General features: G+C 48.2%; 1 protein-coding gene across 1 annotated transcript in view; it reads right to left on the reverse strand.

Moving 5' to 3' along the window:
• Positions 1-229: 229 nt before the first annotated feature.
• The window catches only part of SV2C (synaptic vesicle glycoprotein 2C), a 39,623-nt gene continuing 21,235 nt past the window's right edge, over positions 230-18,617 (reverse strand). The window contains exon 9 of the mRNA XM_081826722.1: positions 230-7,717. Coding sequence (XP_081682848.1) covers positions 7,534-7,717 — 184 coding nt within the window. The 3' untranslated portion in view covers positions 230-7,533. The remainder of the gene's footprint in view (positions 7,718-18,617) is intronic.

The following is an 18,617-nucleotide window of genomic DNA, read 5'->3' on the forward strand; positions in this document are numbered from 1 at the left end:
CAGACACGTGCTCTGCCACCAGCTCCCCCACGAACACTTTCTTCCCAATGGTCCTGGCTAACAATCAGAAAGTGTTCCTGTAACATCAACAATACCTCAGGACTCATGATCCCGGCCCACAGAAACAATTCAAATAAGCCCAAATCAAGGGAAACAGATTTTCTTGATGCCTAAGCATAGAAAGGACAGTCCTTATTTTTAAAGGGTCAATTCATGCTTAGAAGAGAAGTCAGTCGCACGGCAATCTTTATTTGAATATAATGGAGCAAAAAATGCTCTTTTATTAATAATCCGATGTACATTAAATATCTTTGCAGCTGTTACATGAATGTTAGGTATCTGGCAAGTAAATGTATGCACACTTCCACATCTGATAGATTTATGCTGTACACGAGTCATCCCACACGGAGCATGCCCGTTCACAAGGATACGCACGGATGACTCGGGACATTTGTTAAAACATACTTGGTCAAACATTTTGGCAATCGGGAATCAGACACAGAGGAGCATACCAGAAAGATGAGTTCACAATAGGACCAGCTGTAGGGAAGATGGAAACTCCAGAAACCTGAAACAATTTATTGGGGTTCACACATGCAGCACATATATACAGTACAACTGGGGTAACTAGAACATTCACAGCAGGAGGTCTTACAGAGCAGTGAAAACAGGAAAGGAACAAGACAGAACAAAACAAAACAGCCGAACGCCAAAACCAAGGATGGGACCCCTGCCAAGATCTCGCTGCGAAGGAGAGTGGATGGTGGGCTTAGCATGTGTCCAAAAATGGAGGTTTACCTGAAAGAAAAAAAGCCCTCGCAGGACTTTATTTACAGTATCTAGACATCAGTGAAGGACACATGATCTATTCAACATGTTCCCGGGTCAGGTCGAGGGTACATAACCACTTTTTAGATGTTATAAAAGCACGTATCAAGAAAGAACATTTCTTTTTTCTTCTGTTTGATTCAGGACATAGATTTGGCACAATAAATGTCTAACAACAGTGGTGGAAGTGAGATTAAGCAAATCTGTCCAGTTCTATCCAGGCAGGCCTGGTGAATGTCAAGGGCAAGGAAGGAGTTTCCTTCTTGGACACCTACTTGGGTGTGGGAGGGGAGACACTTCATAGCTTCAAACGAGCTTATTTTTGTTCGCACAGCATACATTAGTCAACTTACTGTACATTCTCCCCGAAGGAGCAATACCCATAGGAAGCGGCAGATTCTCTGCACGGTGGGTCCTGTTCTGAGTCAATACAAATGCAGAAAGAAACCCTTCGTGTACTGACGTGAGGTTGAGCTTGCTAAGTCTTTCCTTCCCTCGGACATGTGGGCGATGCTGACCCACAAACCTACAGGACTCAATTTGGTGTGGCCTGGGTCCGTGCAGTGGGAGGCCACACAGCGGTCGGGGCTTCGGGGCTAAGAGTCTGCTCGGCAGCCTTGGTAGATTTCCACGGTGTAAATCCTCCCCTCCACCCCCTCCGGCTGATTCCAAGCTATGAATGTGACGTCACTGAATGTGGAGTTGGGAAGATGTGTGCAACAGTCTACAGCATCTCTACCATCCAGAGACCACAGTGTCCATCACCCCAAGGGCACGGGTGATGCTAACGTGTGGTAAAATAATTAGAAAGCGATGACTTTCGCATATTTATTATTGTAAGTTTACATAATCTAATTTTTAGTATAATGGCTGTGTTTCCCAACTGGCTCACAAAATGCCCGAAAGGACTGCCTCTGGGGAACGGGTTTGAGTCTGCTCCCGCACATCGCTGGCTTTCGGGGCCCCCGTTCCCGTGAGCAGGCTCCGCCAGTCACTCTACACCCCTGCTTCTAGGGTGGTCTGCTAGGCTGGTGTTAAGCCCTGTCGGAGTCTGAACAGAGGGCCGAGGGCTGCTTTCTCCTCCTCCTCGTTTTGGGCACTCTTGGCTCTAAGGGGAGTCTGACTGGCAGGGTAGGCAGGGAGCGGGCAGCCTCTGCAATGTCAGCATTTAAATCGGAATAGAAAGCCCCCAGCCTTTGGCACCGAGCAGACCCTCTGCAGGCCCGGAGCAGCGCCCCTACCTCCCAGGGGTCAATGAATTCCGAGAGCCTTGCTGCGGGCTACCTCGTCTTTCTTTTGGGAGTCCAATGCTAAGGTCTCAGACTTCTGCCCCAGAAATGGGCCTCTTTCAGGTCCCATGCCAATGGTGGCCATCTCATCATGCACGGGAGGGAGAAGCAGCTAGAAATCTCTGGTTCACGGAGCTGTGTCAACACCCACAGTCTGGAGCTTAGACTCCCCGCACCCACTGCCATTCAACACCTTCTTCACCCTTTGGGCCTCCACCAGAGGCATGGATGGGCGCATCCTTCAGTCCCAAGTGTGCCAGGAAAGCTTGGCCTGGCCTCTGTGCACGGCTGGAGTCAAGAGGTGACCAGAGGAGGCAAGGAGGAAGAAGAATAGATGGAAAAGAAAGGAAGTGAGTGTGTACGGCCGCGGGGAGGTAAGGAGGAGAGGGTTTGTGGGTGAAAGAGGAAATCGGGGCTCCCAGAGGGGAGGGGGGTCCCCACCAATTACTCTCTCTGCTCTGCTTCCCCTCAGGCCCCAGAGCCCCAAAGGTCCTTGTGGCTTCAAGACACTTGGCAACAGCTCTGCACTGGTTTTGAACTAAAATCCGAAAAGCTCAGGCCACTAACGGTCAGAACCTGTTTTCTGGGGAGCTTATCTGCCGAGGCGAGAGGGGGCAAAGCGTCTCCAGCCTATCTGCAAAGACAGTGGACGCCAGTCTTCAGAATCAGAAAGGAAACAGCTCGGGAAGCTGAGGCCAGGGGACAGGGCTGCCGCTGAGTGGGGCGCTGACTTCACTCTGGGCCAGACCTCCCGGCCCCCACCTCTCGTCTCGGGCCATGGAAAGAACTCCGGGACTTTAAAAGCCAGCGTCTCTACGGAGAAGGGGCTATCTTTGCGGCTGCTAACTTCCCTTGAGTGACACCTCAGCGCGACTTGCCGAGGCACTCAACGCAACAGCATGTGTGCCTTCGTCTCTCTCATTTCCCAAGGATTAGTAGCAGTCCCTCCAACAAAGGCCGAGAAACTGAGGGGCCTTCTCCTCCCATCACAGACAGTCCCAATGCCTGAGTAGTTTCTCGACTGCCCACCGTAGGCTAGGGCTTCTTTTAAATTTGGGAAAACAACACTTGGTGTTTATAGGGCGGGGGCTTCCATATGAGACCCCATTGCCGCTGTTTTCTCTTTCACGCCCATTTCCTCTGCCTTCACTCAAGTCCCTAAAGCGTTCACTAGCGGCTTATAACCCAGCACAGGGAAGAGCTCCATCAGTATGTACTGAATAATCACATGAAAGGACAAGAGACCAGGCAATGCTCTCGCCACCTCTTTGCCCCACCCAGCCTCGCCGGCCTTAAACAAGGGCCTAGACAGATCCACGAACCGTATCCTTGTAACTCAGAATCCTGGGATTACTGAGATCTAGGTATTGTCGGAGAAAGAGCCAAGAAGGCTCTGGCAAAGCTGTGTCTGGTGGGTGGGATGCTGCTGATAGGAGGGATGGAGCAAGGGAACATCACACGGAGAACTGGCACTCCATACCCGGGACAATAAAGGGACACATATGTCTAGGAGACACTGAGAATTTTCTTTTGTCTACGTCATACATACTGCGAGGAAAGCTCTTCTCAAAACCTACATTGTTTGGCAGAAGCGAAAACCGTAAGAAATGTATAGTTCATCTGAGTGCCCTGTGGTGTAGAGTTCTTTCTGTTGTTGCCACATAACTTGTGTGTCTGTAGCTTTGGTCACTGAACTAAGTTCAGCATGACATGGGGGTTAGAGGAAAACCAAATATACACCAATATGAACTTTACCAACCAACCACTTGTCTTTCTAGGATACCAGGTAAAAGCCAAATTCAGACATTTCCGACTTCAGAGCCTTTAGTGCATTGAACAGATGAAGAAAGAGATAAGGGCCATTTTGATATTAAATAGAAAAGACTGGAGACTGTCATATTCTATTTTGGTTGGCAGAGGGAATCAAAAGGTATGCCCACGAAATGACTCTGAAATGATCCCAGGGTTTAGAAAGGCTCCAGTGTGCCCTTCACTGGAACCTTCTCTGCGGTATCTTGCACTGTCTCTGACACTACATTTCTTTCCCCACCTCTCCCATGATATCTAAAGACATCCAGAGAAGCAGCGAAGCAGGTTTTGGTGCACATCTGCAGTCTGCTTTGGTGAGATTTGTAAATGAAGGTGCATTTGCCAACTTAGGGGTATCAATTCAAGACTCAGTTTCTGCAGCCATAGGTCTTCCTATTTCAAGAACAAAAGGGAGAAAAGAGGACAGCTACAGGACACAGCCTTTGGGAGAGCATGGTGACCAGAGAGTTTTCTAACCGTGTCCATGTGGCGGGGTGGGTCCCTTTCCTGAGCAGGCAATGATAACCATCAAACCAGCACTGAGTGGAGATAATGTTCAGGATCCTAAGAAGCGGGCAGCACACACACAATATAGGAACTATGTTTTCTGGCCTATTCCTAGGGGCTTCCCAAACAACCTGCCTACTTGGTAATTTGTCCGTTCCTAGACTAAACCTATTTGGTGCTTGCGAAGATGAGTCCAGCATGAAGGAGGCGGCTAGGGCCCATCTATCTTCTCTCCCAGGGTCACTACTCTGGGTGTAAGGTGATCCCCGGCCTCTGGGTTTGGCATTCTGGATTGATTCCAAAGAGCTAGGAGGACATTTTGGATAGAAAAGGAGTCAGAAATACAGGAGCAAGTGGAACGGTTTCCTAGGCGTCCCTTTTGGCACATACTCTCGTTTTTCTTCTTTTGTGGATGAAACGAGATGCTGGTCACAGGTCCCGGCGCCAGCAGGCTGCTCCGTGGACAGAGCTGAGTTCCTGTGTAATCACACGGCTCTATCTTAAGCCAGCTAACCCCACAACAAGCCAGACAGGCCCTGCCACATACTTCGGGGACAACCTGAGCTCTCTCAGAGAAAATCAAGGTGATGGGAACAATGCAAAGGAGGCAGAGAAAACTGCATGGAAGGTGGAAAAGGTGGTGACCAAGAAGGTTTGTGACCACAGACTGTCCAGGAGATTAGAATAGATCCCTCTTGGGCCACCTGGGAGGCTTGGATCAGGTGACGGGAAGGCCAAGAAAGGCCCTTGTGAAGGGGATGTATGGTGTCAGGTCTCACAAAGTGGGGTTCTGCTCATTTAATCTCATTCTGACCCAGCCAATGTTCAAATAAAACTCTGCATCTGCTAAGCTCTGCAGCTTGGGAGACTTTGTACACATTTAGTGCTACAACAGACATGTGAGACATTTATGATAGTGGACTTTGCTTACCGGACTATCTTCACTTTCAGAAAGCTAAGAAGACTAGAGACAACGACATCCATGCACATTTCTCTTGCTTCTGAATGGGCTGATGAACAAACACATCTTACTTTGGTAGTTGTGATTGTACATGCTGTGTTCAACTAAAACAGCCCTGCTCGGGTCCTCACATGCGCCTCTTTGAAGAAGATGAATCAAGGGGTAGGTAGGTAGGGAAATGAATCCACGTGGAAGAATAATATACAGGCTACCTTCCCGGGTTGTGTGAATGCTAGCTTTGTTCTCCAGGAATATTACAGAGGCAGAAGTGAGAGGCGGTTCCGTTTCTTTCCCTGCTTTGCTGGCATCAGTCCAAGAGATCTCATCTAGTCTTGTCTGATTCTCCCTCTTTCTGCCACCTTTGCAGTTTGGGGTTGGCGTTTTGCTGATGTTCTGGCCCTGGGCTGACCTCCCCAGGGAACCACCCTCTTCCTGCCAGCCTCCAACACCAGGCTGCCCCCTTTACAGACCTGAATGACTTCAAGGGGTGATCGATTCATGGCTATGTTCATGAAAGAAATGTTTCAGAGAGTCAGAACTCTGCACTCTGGAGCTCCAGGAGCACCATTAGGAAGGGGAGAAGGAGGCAGAGGGCCTTTGGGGTCAGGATGGGGCTTTGAAGGGAATGGCTATTGGAAACAAAGGCTCTCCCTTCCCGGGGACCCGGGGCTGCAACCTGCTGGAAATGCTATAATAAGTAACAAGGATAACCCTTTGACAAGACAGAGTTAAAAACAGGAATACTGTTTTAATATGGGATTTATTCCTGGCTGCTGGTCACTGCTGCAAGTCTATAAGGAGGCTTCAGATTTCAAAGAAGATGAATAAAAAGGATGAGCCTGGAGGAGGGGCAGGCCTGAGGGGTGAGAAGGTCGCAGAGCTGACAGCCCGTGGGAATGTCCTGCTGACCTGTCTTCCAGGGCCAGGAGGATTCCAGAGGTAAAGCAAGCAGCCCCAAACCACCTTGTCTGCCAGAGGGCCCCTTGCTTGGACTAAGCCGGCTGGGGTTCCACTCAGAGCTGGCAGCCGGGAGCACAAGGACCAGTGGAAGCTAGAGGAAGAAGACCCACTTCGGCGCTACCAGCTAGAAAGCCCAGTGTCAAGGGTGCGGGGGCGCCGTCCCTCAGAAAGGTGGTACCCTCAAGTCAGCATTTTGCCTTTCCAAACGCCTCTAGAGGGTGGACTTCTTCCTCATTTGCAACTTACAACAACGGAGACGACCGACCATCTCTAGACTGAACACAGTTTGGACGAAGGGCAGAATGAGGCAGGCAGACCCAGGGTTCGGAAAGTGGCTCTCTCTCTTGGGATCTGCTCCCTGGCAAGATCAAGGGTAGCTGGGGTGGGGGCGGGGAGGAGACGGGGGTAAACAGAGGCAGAAGATCTGTCTCTGATCTCTGATCTTCTAACGTTCTGGCCCCCAGGCCACCATCACAGACACCAGCGCGACTCCCTCCTCAGATTTTTCAGGACTGGAACTGGGCAGAAATCTGGTGTATGCCGTTCACTCAGATCTTTGCTGCTCAGGGCATAGCCTTTATCCGTCTTGTTAGCAAAGCCACCTTCCCTGTCAGGCCTCAAAAGAGCCCCACCCAGCTCCGTTTGGGGCCACATGGTTTTCTTTGAAAGGCCCTGCTGTAACAGCAAGAATTAAGCTGGGTGTCCTTTTCTAAGTAAACAGGAAATATCACTCTGTTTGAAAAAAAAAAAAAGAAGAATCCCTCTCCTCAGCACAAATGCAATAATATGCCAACTTATATTTCCCGTGAATGTGAAGTCAGAAGCAGTATCTATTTCTTAGGGCAGCATAGGCTCCTCAACCTTCAGGGAGCAGGATCTCAGGGCGGCCCGGCTGCCGAGGACACTTCAACAACGCTTCCACTGACTGACTGTTGGGAGCCGGGAGCATCCCAGGTCGGAAGGGAAACAAGGCCTGAAAAACACTGCACACTCACATCTAAGGGGCAGGATGGTATGCATCTACATTTCAGTCACGGCAAGAGTTAGTGTTCTGCTATTTTACCACCTTTTGAGATCTGAAAAAAAAAAAAAAAAAAAAATCTGAAGCCTTGAGTCAGTCCGGAGGGTCGACACAGGGCAGGAGAAAGAAATGCAGTATTACGGATGGCTTGTTCCCCATTACATCAGGACCTGGGTTCGTGTGTCGGGCAGGCGCAAGCCCACCAGTCCTCCACACACCAGCACAGTGGAGGCCAGCAGGATGGGGATCGATTTGGTGAAGCTGACCAGGGAGCCGAATATTAAGTTTCCAAGGACGGCTGCTGCTTTGCATAGGGCATTCAAGAAGCCAAAACCTGTCGCCCTGCAAGGGGAAGAGACACAAGACAAGGTTGACAAAGTGACTTCCCAGATGCAGCCTTAAACACAAATGTCCTCAAGGACTGCCAAGAAGAGTTTTGTATCTCGTGAAGGCAAGTAATGGAATGCTTGCTAGCCCATCCGGAGGTAGAGAACCTCAGCTCTTGGTACTGGTCCTTCAGCCCTCTGCTGATTTTCTCCTCACCTTGACTGATTCTTATTCTGCCCAGAAGTTCCACTTTATCGTGAACAGAAAGAAAAAGGAAATTTCAGGGCAAAAAGTCTCTTCTCTCTTCCAGAGTTAAATTAAAAGACAGGACCATATATTTCTTAAGATTTTTTTTCCCCTCCCTCTTTCCTCATAGCTCCACTAACGTGTGAGGTTTTAAATAACTAAAATCATGGAATTTTCAGACCAAATCAGGGATGACTGGCTTGTGTTCCTCATCTTTCGGGTGCCGTAGAGGTGAATTATCATGCTCTCTCCACACATGTTTTGGGAGCAGGCAGACACCGAATGCTGAGCGGGGGGGCCACCAATGAGCTAACAGCACTTCCTCCATCCTCATCAGAGTTCTGTGTGGAAAATCACGTCCAGGAAAATATTACTGGGGAGAATCCGGTCATCGGCCTAGAGAAGCTCTTGCTCATTCTGCTGGTATTTGAGTGTGATTTTACTCTAGGAAACTTAATTTTGCTCATGAGGGTACTGACGTCACGACATACTATGAACGTCCTCGGCCTCTATGTCAGTTCACTTTCTTGTCCGTCATGGACACATCTGTGTGTTCAAGGCAAATTGAATGCAAGATCATTGTTGGACACCTTTTTCCCCCTCCAGAGGGAAGTGCATTTTATATGCTATCAAATGTAGCATCCAGTACACCTCTTTCTTTGATTTGTAAATGGGTAAGTGTGGGCTTTCCTTCGGCCAGTCACAACTGCCCATCACTCTCTGAGCTGTTCCTAGTGCCATTTTGTACAGAGTGTAGATATTCATTGTGGTTATTATCCATCCGCCCCCCTTCCCACACCACAGAGAGGAATACGCTGAGTTCCTACAGAACTCAGCCTGTGACTCTGTCCAGGGCCAGTGACTTCACTGGTCAGTACGGACCTAAAAAGAGGTAGCAAGCGCTAACTTTCTTTCTGGCCAAGACACCTGGAAGGTAGAGTAGGCAGACCTCAGCCATGTGGCAAAACTGCCAACTGTGTGGAATGTGGAAGGGGTGTAACAGAATCTCTGACAGAAAAACAGGAACTCCTTGAGAAGAGAGTAAGCTAATTTTATATGCTTCTTCTGGTTGGCTTGTTTTTAAATAAAGAGACTAGTAGTAGCAACGACCACTAGAAAGGTAAGATTTAATGTACTGACAACTATTTTCAAATGAAATTGCTGGAGGCGGGGCGCCTGGGTGGCTCAGTTGGTTAAGCAACTGCCTTCGGCTCAGGTCATGATCCTGGAGTCCCGGGATCGAGTCCCGCATCGGGCTCCCTGCTCGGCAGGGAGTCTGCTTCTTCCTCTGACCCTCCCCCCTCTCATGTGCTTGCTCTCTCTCATTCTCTCTCTCTCAAATAAATAAATAAAATCTTTAAAAAAAGAAAAAAAAAAGAAATTGCTGGAGGCTACCTGCTGGGTACCGCAGAGGACTTCAGTAGAATGACACCATCATCCACCACCTCCCCCACCTCCACGGAGATGCCATGAGGCTGAACTCCTCGTTTGTTCAGTAACACTTTTTCGAGCAGTTTTAGGTTTTCAAAAAAACTGAGCGAAAAGCAAAGAGAGTTCCCACATAAACCTTCACCCCGCACCCCTACTTTTAACATCTCAGTGTGGTACACAGGTTTATAATTGATGAACCCAATATTAGTACATTGTTATTAACTCAAATCCATAGTTTAAGGCAGGGTTCATTCTGTGTTTTGTATTCTGTGGGCTTTGATAAATGTATAAGGCCATGTATCCACCATTACAGTATCATACAGACTCATAGTTTCACTGCCCGAAAATCCCTGTGCTCCCCCTATTTATCCCTCCTCTTTCCCCAGTAACTCTGGCCACCACTGATCTTTTTACTGTCTCTAATTCTGCCTTTTCCAGAATGTCAGATAGTTGGGAGTCCTATAGTAGGTAGCCTTTCAGATTGACCTCCTTCGCTTTTTTTAAACCACATTTTAGTTTCTAGATTCTAGGCTCATAAATTACCAAATACATCTTCTGGTAGTAAGATAAACTGTATCAGTCTGGGAAAAATGGCTAGTGTGTATGGTGCTGATAAGAGGAAAACATTCTTCCGTAGGAAGAAGTCTCTCGATGCTGAAACTGCAGAATGACCCAAACAGAGTTTACAGCTGGGTTAAAATAACTGTATTTTCCCAAGCCATAACTCTGAACAGGGTATAAAATATGGGTGGCTATCTCCTTATGGTATGGACAACTTCCTGAGATTTCTGGACAGTGCTGAAGAGACACGCATTGGGAGCATCTGGTATCTGAAGCTTAAAAAAAAAAACCCAAAAAACGAAAATGATCAAATCTTTATATTCTATGACTCTCCATCTTCATTTATCGAACAGAGACAGTTCCTCACACGAAAATCTGGTATGGATATGAAGCATATAGCCTCCTTAAATTAGCATTGGTATTTGAGAAAATGTGATCGTCCTTTCCTTGGATAAGTAAATTCTTTCTTCAAATACTTGTGATCTGGAGGGTTGATTTCCCATGCATCAGACACACAGCTGTGTTACCAAAATCATTCTCGAAGTAGCTCTCCCTTGCTGGTTGTCTGTTTATAAAGTAAATAAGCTTTCAGTTCATTTACTCCCTTGCTCTTACTTAAAGGCAAGCCATGAACTTCTACAGACACACAAAGTACAAGTTACCCCATGCTCATTAAGTCCTCTGAGGGTGGGGAGCTGAGAGTTTGCAGAGCTCAGCATTTCGCTGACTTCTCAACAGCAGGACAAACTACTGAATTTTCTTCAGGCCAAAGATGTTCTGTGCCTTCTCTTAACCAACAAGTACCAAGGAGAAAGAATGAACTGATCTGTGGTCTTTCTATAAACTCCATCCCTTGTTCCCCTACCTCTCCAGCCAGAATCCTTTGTTTTCAATTCTTGCTCAACCTACTTAAATCTTTTACATGGAAATTCTTTCCCCAAACAGTACCCTGGGACCCCGGCAGCCCCGTTCCACATTTTATCATGGTGGCCTTGTCCTGCACCATTAACTCCCTCTGAGAGCCCAGTGCTAGTGCAGGGAGCTGGCTCACTGCGGTGCTCAGGCTCCGCTGCTGGGGGCGTGGCCTCCAGAGCATCCCTTGCCGGGCTGTGGCTTCTCCAGGGCCTTCCCAATGGAGTGGGTCCCAGGGCATTTATATCATTTTTAGCTTTGGTTAGAGGCTGGGAAAAGGAAACCACTGGCACCATTCTGGATAGGGTGAGGAAAGTTTTGCCCTCACATTTGGCCTCTTTCTTAAATTTCGTTTTTCTGACTTCAATGCAGGATCAGCCGTGGCTTTTACGGGGCTCCTGGGAAGAAGCAAGGGATGCTGAATAATAGCAACAGGTAGGCCGTGCCCGGCACATGGTAGGCGCCGTGCCACTGTGAGCCATGGTTTCAAACGCTGACTGAAGGATCCGTCCCATTGATTGCTGAAATCAGGAAAACAAATTAAATGCTCATTTTGAAAAGGCCTGAAATGGGGTAGATCCAGACTCAGCTAATGGAATTTACCTTTTAAGGGGTAAAAGGGAAGCATTCTCTTTGCTTAATCTAAACTTTTGGAAAGAACTTTTTCTGGACAACTCAGTCAAATCACTGGTAGAAGTTAAAAAAGGAGGGACGCCTGGGTGGCTCAGTCGTTAAGCGTCTGCCTTCGGCTCAGGTCATGATCCCAGGGTCCTGGGATCGAGCCCCGCATCGGGCTCCCTGCTCCGCAGGAAGCCTGCTTCTCCCTCTCCCACTCCCCCTGCTTGTGTTCCCTCTCTCGCTGTGTCTCTCTCTGTCAAATAAATAAATAAAGTCTTAAAAAAAGAAGTTAAAAAAGGAATACTAGGGACTCAGCAAGGGGCATTTTGGAAAGTACAGGCAGTCCTTAAATCAGTAATATCATAACCCCGTCTCACCTGCAGGGGAGATGTTCCAACACCCCCAGTGGACGCCTGAAACTAGAGATAGGACCGAACCCTATATATACTATGTTTTTCCTATATATACTTACTCATGATAAAGTTTACTTTATAAATTAGGCTCAGTCAGATTAACCATCACTAACAATAAAGTAGAACAATTATAACAATATAATAAAAGGTGAGTGTGGTCTCTCTCTCTCAAAATATATTATTATACTGGGCTCACTCTTTTTTTTTTAAGAATTTAAGTAATATCTACACCCAATGTGGGGCCTGAACTCATGACCCAGCCGTGAGATGGAGAGTCCCAGGTCCCACCGACTGAGCCAGCCAGGTACCCCTGTCCTCACTCACTCTTCTCGTGATGACGTAAGACGAGGAAATGCCTACGTGAGGAGATGACGTGAGGTGAGCGACGCAGGCACTGGGACGTGCTATTAGGCTACCACTGACCTTCTAACGTTGTGTCCGGAGGAGGTGCATCTGCTTCCAGACCTGAGGGGACATGAGTCACCAAAACTGCATAAAGGAAAACCTCAGGTAAGGAGGAACTACTTTACATTGTGCTCTAGGGATTCACCCAGAAGTTGGCTCTTGAAAGCACAAAATGAATTTCATTTTTTCTCATGGAAACAGCATTACAAACGATGGCACGTTTCCCAGGTTTATCTAAAAAAGCTATTTCACCACTGGATCCATCCAAGCGACTGGACTACCATGCTAAAAGCACTAGAAACCCCTTGAATATTTGTCTACGGGGCAAAATTGTCCTTAATATGGTCCTAATTTACACATTCTTCTATGCATTTATTCATTTAATGGTCATTCATTAAGCTTTATGTGCCACGCACTACACTAGGCACCAGGGAGCCCGAGATTAATATGACAAAGTCCCCTTTTGCATTAAGACAGATGCAAAAGGATCATGGTAACACAACATGCTAAGGACAGTAATACGGCCAGCCACAGCGTACTACGGGGGTGCAGCGGATGGGAGGTGATCTCAGGGTGGGGGTGCGGCACTGAGGGAAGACTTCTCAGAGGGGATGGAGGTGAAGAGAATTCATCTAGAAGGAGCAGGAGCTCACCAGGTGAAGGATGGAAATGTGGACAAAGGTGTTCTCTGACTCTCAAAACACCCTCACATCTCTCTAACTTATCTCTGTGGTGCCCCACTCCATCTTAGACACCCCCACAAAGGCCCCTTGAGCGCCAAATGGCCTGCCTTCCCCCAGTCCCCAAACAAGTGTCCCACGTCCTCGGCTGTTTCAATGTGGAGTCAGAAGAGTAATCTGGTGGAACTCGGGTGCACGGCCCTGTATGACCACAGTCTCGCCCAGGGGTGCTCAGAGCTGGGGGCACACCATCACCCATGCAGCTGTGACAACACAGTTGTGGAGACGCCAATGCCCGGGGCCACCCCCGCAGACATTCTGACCTTACTGCTCTGATGGGGGCCCCGGCACTGGAGTGTTTGGAACTTCCAAAAACTGGTGTGTCCAGGGCTGATGACCCTGGATTCTTCCAGAGATAACTGCATTATTGAATTGATCTGGATTTACTATTATATGCCAAAAGGAGATTACAAAAGCAAAACACCTACTCCACCCCTCCAAAAAATGGTTTTCACTTCTGAATTCCCTTTAGTGTGCTTCCAATCATATCCTTGTTTTTTATGAATCACAGGATTTATACAATTTTGCTTCTGCTTTCCCCCCAATCATTAATAAAACCATCCCATGTTGTTTATGTTTTAAAATGAAATGATGGGGCTTCTAACCATTATTTCTGTAACCATACCACTGGGATAATTAGGAGCTTTCCAAACTGGGGGAACATGAATGCTATTGCAATAAACACCTTCACACGCAAGACCTCCTTCGCTTGGATGTGTTCATTAGGAAATATCAGGCAGTGTAACCCAGGCGAGGGAAAATGTTTATGATATGGTTGGGGTGGGGGGAGACTGTGGCCCCCAGGAGAGGAATCCAAGGCAAAGGCTTCATCCAACCTCTTTTCTTCCCCGTCTTTACTCCAGCTTACGCTGCTTTTCACAGCTTATTTCTCCCAGCGGCACTCTGTTTCTCACGTAACTTGAATCATTTCTTTTTCTTCCAACTCTTATGCAGCCACTGGGCAGGCTGGGCTCTGGGCAGCCATGAAGGTCCCCCTGCTGAAGGAGGTCCTCCTTCCTGCTCCCCCACTAAGGCCTGGCTTGTACCAATCTCAGGGCTCTCCTGTCTGGATTCAGCCTGATTTGGGGGCAGGATTGTAGAGTTTTTCCATCCATTCATCGCTGCCCCTTTAGGACAGGCACAAGATACTTGTGGAATTTCCTGACATCTTCAAAATATGCTGGAAGTAGCTTTCTGTAAAGGGCATTAGTCAGGCCATGTTTGTTTGCTGATTCCAGCCTACCCTCTTGCTTGCTCAGAGGATAGAACTCTAACTTCACATTCTTAAGTCAGAAAAAACTGAATTCAATTACTTTCTTGAGCTTCAAAGAAAGAGAAAGTTTGTCTCATCCAAGTAAGTAGTGTGTGTATGTGTGTGGTCTGTGTGTGTCCTCCTTAACCCGGGAAGACGGCATCCTATACCACTGTAAGCAGGGCTTGCCTTACCTACAAGCGAAGAAGGACTTACCTATGGTTTGTGAGCCAAGAGGAATCCCTGGGCCCAAGGTAGCCCTCCATCTCCCTCCCATCCCCATCACCATCAAGGGTCTCCCTAGTGCTTGTGCTGTTGATACGCCAATATTCACGGTCAGGCCCTAATGGAAGTCTTTGGTCTTCCCCTGTATCTGATGAAGCTAGGTGGGAAGTAGGTGAGTTCCCCGGGCCAGAGTAGATAGTAATGGGATGAAAGCAAGCACTGGAAGGCAACTTGGAGTTCATCTAAGGCCAGGATTCGTGAACAGGACTGTAGATCCCAATTCCCAGGTAAGCTTCTTAGAAGCCAATTCCCGGAGTTCTACCCCAGACCGGCTAGGACAGGGGTAAGTATGTCTGTGCTGGGAGCAGCACCTCGGAGTCACAGACCTGGGTTTGAGCCTCAGTGACCCAGGGCAAGTTTCTTCCCCTCTCTGTGCCTCATTTTCCACTCTAGAAAATAGAGTAAGCCTCCTTACTCTTGTAGGCTTGGAGTGACGATCACATATGGGGTAAATGAGATGACCTAAATGAGATGACCTAAATCCAGGCACCGAGCCTGACATACCTCCGTTTTGCAGATGAGGAAACCAAGCTCCAGAAAGGCTAAAGGACTGATCTAAGCTATTTTCTGGCAGCGCCAGGCCTCCTCCCCACTACTGATGGAGGAAGGCGAAGAGAGGAGGAGAAAGGGTTTCCAGTAGGCAGTGCCGTGTGGGCCAAGGGGGAGCTGGCTGCTGAAGCATCGGGAGGTCACAGGCTCTGGACTGCAAAAGCAGAAAGGGGTGCAAAGGCAGCCAGAGGGAAGGGAAGAGGGCTATCCCTCATTCACAACAGGCCTAACCAGCTTACCTAGATGGGGGAGGAGGGGTGCGGTGCTGGATCCCACATGGGAAGGAAAACCACAGCCCATAGCCAGGTGAATTTTAAAAAGCATCCCCTTCTCTTCCCTTACTTTCCCCTCCTCCCATTCACCTAGAGCTATGCAAATAAATAAGGAAAACAAAGTCCTGCCCTGAAGGAGCTCACATTGTAGTGGGTAATAGACAGTAAACAAACACACCCCTTAACATTCTATCATCATGTGTCCTGGTGGTAATTTGCTTTAAAAGTACTTCAGTACAAAGAGGAGTTAAGTTGTTCTATACTCTAGAATTTTTATTTATTTATTTATTTATTTATTTATTTATTTATTTATTTGACAGAGAGAGACACAGCGAGAGAGGGAACACAAGCAGGGGGAGTGGGAGAGGGAGAAGCAGGCTTCCCGCCGAGCAGGGAGCCCGATGCGGGGCTCGATCCCAGGACCCCGGGATCATGACCTGAGCCAAAGGCAGACGCCTAACGACTGAGCCACCCAGGCGCCCCTATACTCTAGAATTTAAAACATGTAAACCAGGAATCAATAGGCCAGAGACAGATATTTAGGGCTTTGCACATCATTTTAGAAATCTGCATGAGAAAGTTTGTTAATGCACGCAGAGACAATGTTGTATTGGTGATAGGAGTGGTTGGTATGTAGTTGACTGGAAAGAATGTTCTGCCCTTAGCACCATGGATGAGCAAGCATCCTCCAAGCCCAGTAGCCTCAAACTGGTGGAATGGTACCCTTGGCTCAGAGTCCAGATTCTAGAGCCCACTGGTCCTGCACCCTAACACTTAAAGGCCTGACCAGACCCAGGGCTGATGGTCCTGCTGTTGGCATGTCTTCATGGTCCCACAGCCCTTTCCTGTAAGGACTTGTTCAGCAGAGAGATGGACTTCCCTGGAGTCAAAAACAGGCTGTAAGACCGCTTCTGTGCCCGTTTGCACGTTCGGTAGGATTTGCCACCATTGTAATACAGCACCTGAGAGAGAGGCGGGGGGTGAAGGACACGTCTACTTCCTACCCCCTCACACTCCTCACTGCCAGAGACGAAAAGGGTCTGACATTGCCTGAATGGCCAAAATGACTCAGGTCACATATATATATAATACAATGACAAGGTCTATAAAGATAGAAATGATAGAAAAAAATACTTCACGTCAAGATTGTAAAAAAAAATTAAGTGAGGTCTTTATCTTCATAACCACGGATGCAGCATGCCGTCATTTTGTCTCTCAAACGAATGAGGCACAGTTTCGCTGAGCGGTCTCGCTGAGGTCACACAGCTGGTCAGTACAAGATCCAGGCTAGAAGACCTTCAGGAGAGAGCATGGGGAGGGGCTTCGGGTGGCTAATTCTGGGCAGATGCTTTGGGTTAGCTCCTGGAAGAAAAGGACCTTCCCATGGCGCTGGGTGACAGCAGTGGCTGCCCAGGACGAGCAGGGAGTAGCAGGTGGCAACAATCACAGGCTGACTTTCAAATGCTTTCTGAGGCCATGTCTGCAACTGTGTATGTGTAAGGGGGAAGAAGAGGGGGGGGGGTCGGTGGCCAGAGAAAGGCAGGAGCACATTGCTGGACGAGTACCCGGGGTACAGGCCTGCTGGCTCGGGGACAGCTTGGGTTTCACCATTTACAAGGTGGGAGCTCCTCACCCTGAGCTCCATGGAGAAGGGGTCAAAGTGGCCACTGGGCCATAAGGACACAGGAAGTGTCCCGCAGTGGAGCTCTGTCACCCCCACAGGGTGGCAGCAGGAAGTCACTGGCTGGACACAGAATGACAGGAGGGCAGAACTGAGAACCCAAATGACCCGGTGCATGAGTCTCTTACGTCAGGTGGCTATGTTTAGGATTTTCAGGTGGTCTAAAACCTTGACCTAAGGAGGAGAGGAAAGGAAGGGAGCTAAAGGATGGGGTTAATGAATACTAGGTAAATTCCAGATCAACCTATCATTACATATTGTTTCCTCTTTGAAGATTCGAAGAGATGAGGGAAAAGTTATGATTTTTCTCATAGTTAGAATACAGGGGATGGAGTCCAACCAGCCCTGACTGAACCCAATAAATGGATTGTCTCTTGTGTTGGCATCTCGCAGTCCAAGGAGGACTGAGACAGTTTAGATGGTGGCAGCAGCTGGGTGTGGAGAAATGATGGAAAAAGGAAACTCCCCTGGACCAATGTGTTCTGTGGGTGGGGCCCCCTGTTAGATTTCTGGCAAGCTGGGAAAATCTGTTCTATCTCTGGCACAGTGCTGCAGTCATATTTCTCATCTACTAGAATAATCTCATATCTTATCAGTTGCCCTTTGTTTACATTACAGATAATAGGTTCCCTGCTTATTTTTGACGCAAGACAGGGGCTGATGTGTGTAGGGATGATTAGAAACTGTCAAAATACTATACAATGACTTGTATATTCAATAATGCTCACACTTCAAAGATCTATTGTTTTGCTCTGCTCTCCATTTCTTCCCTTACAATGCTTCTCAAAGCTGTCCTGACTTCCCAGCCTCACGGACACATACTCAACTTTGTTTGCTTTTTCCATCAGCCCCAGGTCCCAGCACGAATCCCTACTACTCTCTCCTTCAAGGCCACACCTCAGAATTCGGAGTCAGAGGAAGAAGCATCCTGCGTTGACCACTGAGTCCCAATCACTGTGGTCCTCGGGGACACTGGGAACCTGGCCTCCACAAGGATCCCCAGCTGTCAGTGCAGAGTTGGGATGAAGAGGGAGGATCAAATGGAGGTGGTCGGCTAGGGTGAGAGCTGGGTGAGCGTTTCTGGTTCTCTACTCTCCTGGCCTGAGTTTCTGGATTTCTACTATTACGTGCTGTGCTGACTCTGGATCTTCTTACCTCGATGGATTTACCCCGACTCGACCCTTTACCTTTTCAGATACATCATTCTTCTGTAGGCCTCTGTTTTGTTTCCTTTGCCTTCAACTACCTGCCAGGCCACTCTAACCCTACTGCCTGGTCTCCACATATTGTCACCAGCCCGGGTGCCAGGAGAGTGATGTCATAAGAGTGCAGAAGAACAAAGGGATGGCTGCTTGTCTTCAGACATGCATGTGTGTACACTCGTTGACTGTCCCTAAGGTCCTCCTGTCTCTACACATGGGGCCATTTCTCTCCCACCTGCGGATTCAACCCTGTCTGGGGTGCAGAAGTCAACTAAACCTCAAGGTAGGTCAACCCTGATCCTGCCTCAGGATCAACTGTTGCATGATTGGGAGTCTGGCCACTGGGAT

This window comes from Leptonychotes weddellii, chromosome 7, assembly GCF_054177405.1.
Source record: "Leptonychotes weddellii isolate Sample4059 chromosome 7, ASM5417740v2, whole genome shotgun sequence".
Lineage (NCBI taxonomy): Eukaryota > Metazoa > Chordata > Mammalia > Carnivora > Phocidae > Leptonychotes > Leptonychotes weddellii.